The 1,943-nt window shown below is 34.8% G+C and overlaps 1 protein-coding gene across 1 annotated transcript; it reads left to right on the top strand.

Moving 5' to 3' along the window:
* Window positions 1-519: 519 nt before the first annotated feature.
* On the top strand, window positions 520-1,467 carry LOC136144169 (olfactory receptor 9S13-like). Its single transcript, XM_065901841.1, has one exon. It carries the CDS (start codon window positions 520-522, stop codon window positions 1,465-1,467), a length of 948 nt encoding a protein of 315 aa, XP_065757913.1.
* Window positions 1,468-1,943: the final 476 nt, after the last annotated feature.

Raw genomic sequence — 1,943 nt, 5'->3', positions numbered from 1 at the left:
GATATATTGCCAAGAGAACTTCATATTCCTATAGTGTATTTTTCTCTCATTTGCAGCCACATGGATGAACCTAGAGGGTATTATCCTAAGTGAAATAAGTCAAACAGAGAAAGGCAAATACAGTATGATATCACTTATCTGTGGAATCTAAAGAATATAACAAACTGGTGGCTATAACAAAAAAGAAGCAGGCTCACAGATATAGAGAACAATCTAGTGGTTGCCATTGGGGTGAGGTTGGGGGAAGGAGAAATATAGGGATGAGGAGTAAAATGTAGAAACTGTTATATATAAAATAAGCTACAAGGATATATTGTACAACACAAGGATTATAGCCAATATTTCATAATAACTATAAATTGAGTACAACTTCAAAATTCTTAATCACTATATTATATACCTATAACATTTAATATTGTACATGAACTATATTTCAATTTATAAAAAAGAATGGAAAGTTGATAAGGCATTCCATAGGGTTCGTGATCATCCACTGATTTTCTCATATAGGTCTCAGCTATGAAGAAGGAACTGAATAAGAATTACTCAGAAGTGATGGAGTTTATTCTGCTGGGATTCCGAACATCTCCAGATGTACAGATTCTCTTATTTTCACTCTTCTTGCTTATCTACATGGTCATTGTGGTGGGAAATATCAGCATGTTAGTTGTCATTAAAATCAACTCCAGACTTCATACCCCTATGTATTTCTTTCTCAGAAATCTGTCTTATTTAGATCTCTGCTACTCCTCTGTCATTGCTCCCAAAACTCTGGCCACTTTCTTATCCAAAGACAAGAGAATTTCTTACAATGGCTGTGCAACCCAGTTCTTTTTCTTTGCTCTCTTTGTTGGGACTGAAGGCTTTCTTCTAGCTGTGATGGCATATGATCGCTTCTCAGCCATTTGCTCGCCCTTCCTCTACGCTGTCCGTATGTCCCAGCAGGCTTGTGTTCGTTTGGTGATTGCCTCCTACATCTGTGGCTGCATCAATTCCATGATCCAAACAGGTTTCACCTTCAGTTTGCGTTTCTGTGGAGAAAACAGATTGGACCACTCTTTCTGTGATGTCCCAGCCCTGATCAAGATATCCTGTGTGGACACCTTGGTGAATGAGATTGTACTGTTTATTCTGTCTGCCCTCATCATCATCACTACCACAACTGTCATTCTGGTTTCTTACGCATGTATCCTCTCCACTGTTCTAAAGATCCCCTCAGCTCATGGCAGGAGTAAGACCTTCTCCACTTGTAGCTCTCATATTACTGTGGTGAGTTTGTTCTATGGAACTGTATTCTTCATGTATGCCCAGCCTGGAGCCATCTCTTCACCAGAGAAAAACAAGATTATAGCTGTATTCTACACTCTTATCATCCCTATGTTGAATCCTCTGATTTATAGTCTAAGGAATAGGGAAGTAAAAAATTCTGTGAAAAGGATATTTTTGAGAAAAAAATCTTTTCATTGACCTCTGGCCATCTGTAAAACTGTAGGCTAGACTAAAATCAATATATGTAATAATTTGTTATGGAATAATTCTAACTAATTTATCTATGTTTTTGAAGATTTGAATTTATTTTTAGCATCAATAGATTTATTAAAAAATGAATGAAAATCAATATAGATATTTTATATTTTATATATATTTTATATTTTATATATATTTTATATTTCTTCATAGTTATTTTCTGGTGTGATATCTGTTTGTTAGAGAGGTTTGTTTCTGTTTGTTTTGCTTCAGTTCAGTTCAGTCACTCAGTCGTGTCCGACGTTTTGCTTAGGTATATTCAAAATTACAACTCATGAATACAGTACTGATAAATAAGTACACACACTAAATGTATTAATATAATATCTGAAAATATATATGATTATATGAATATCTCTATATCCATCTATGTATCTGGGGGAAAAAGAAAGAGACACTATTAAAATTTCTATGGA

This window comes from Muntiacus reevesi, chromosome 11, assembly GCF_963930625.1.
Source record: "Muntiacus reevesi chromosome 11, mMunRee1.1, whole genome shotgun sequence".
Classification (NCBI taxonomy): domain Eukaryota; kingdom Metazoa; phylum Chordata; class Mammalia; order Artiodactyla; family Cervidae; genus Muntiacus; species Muntiacus reevesi.
Note: the sequence above shows the minus strand (reverse complement) of the source record. Positions and strands in the feature narration are given on the sequence as shown.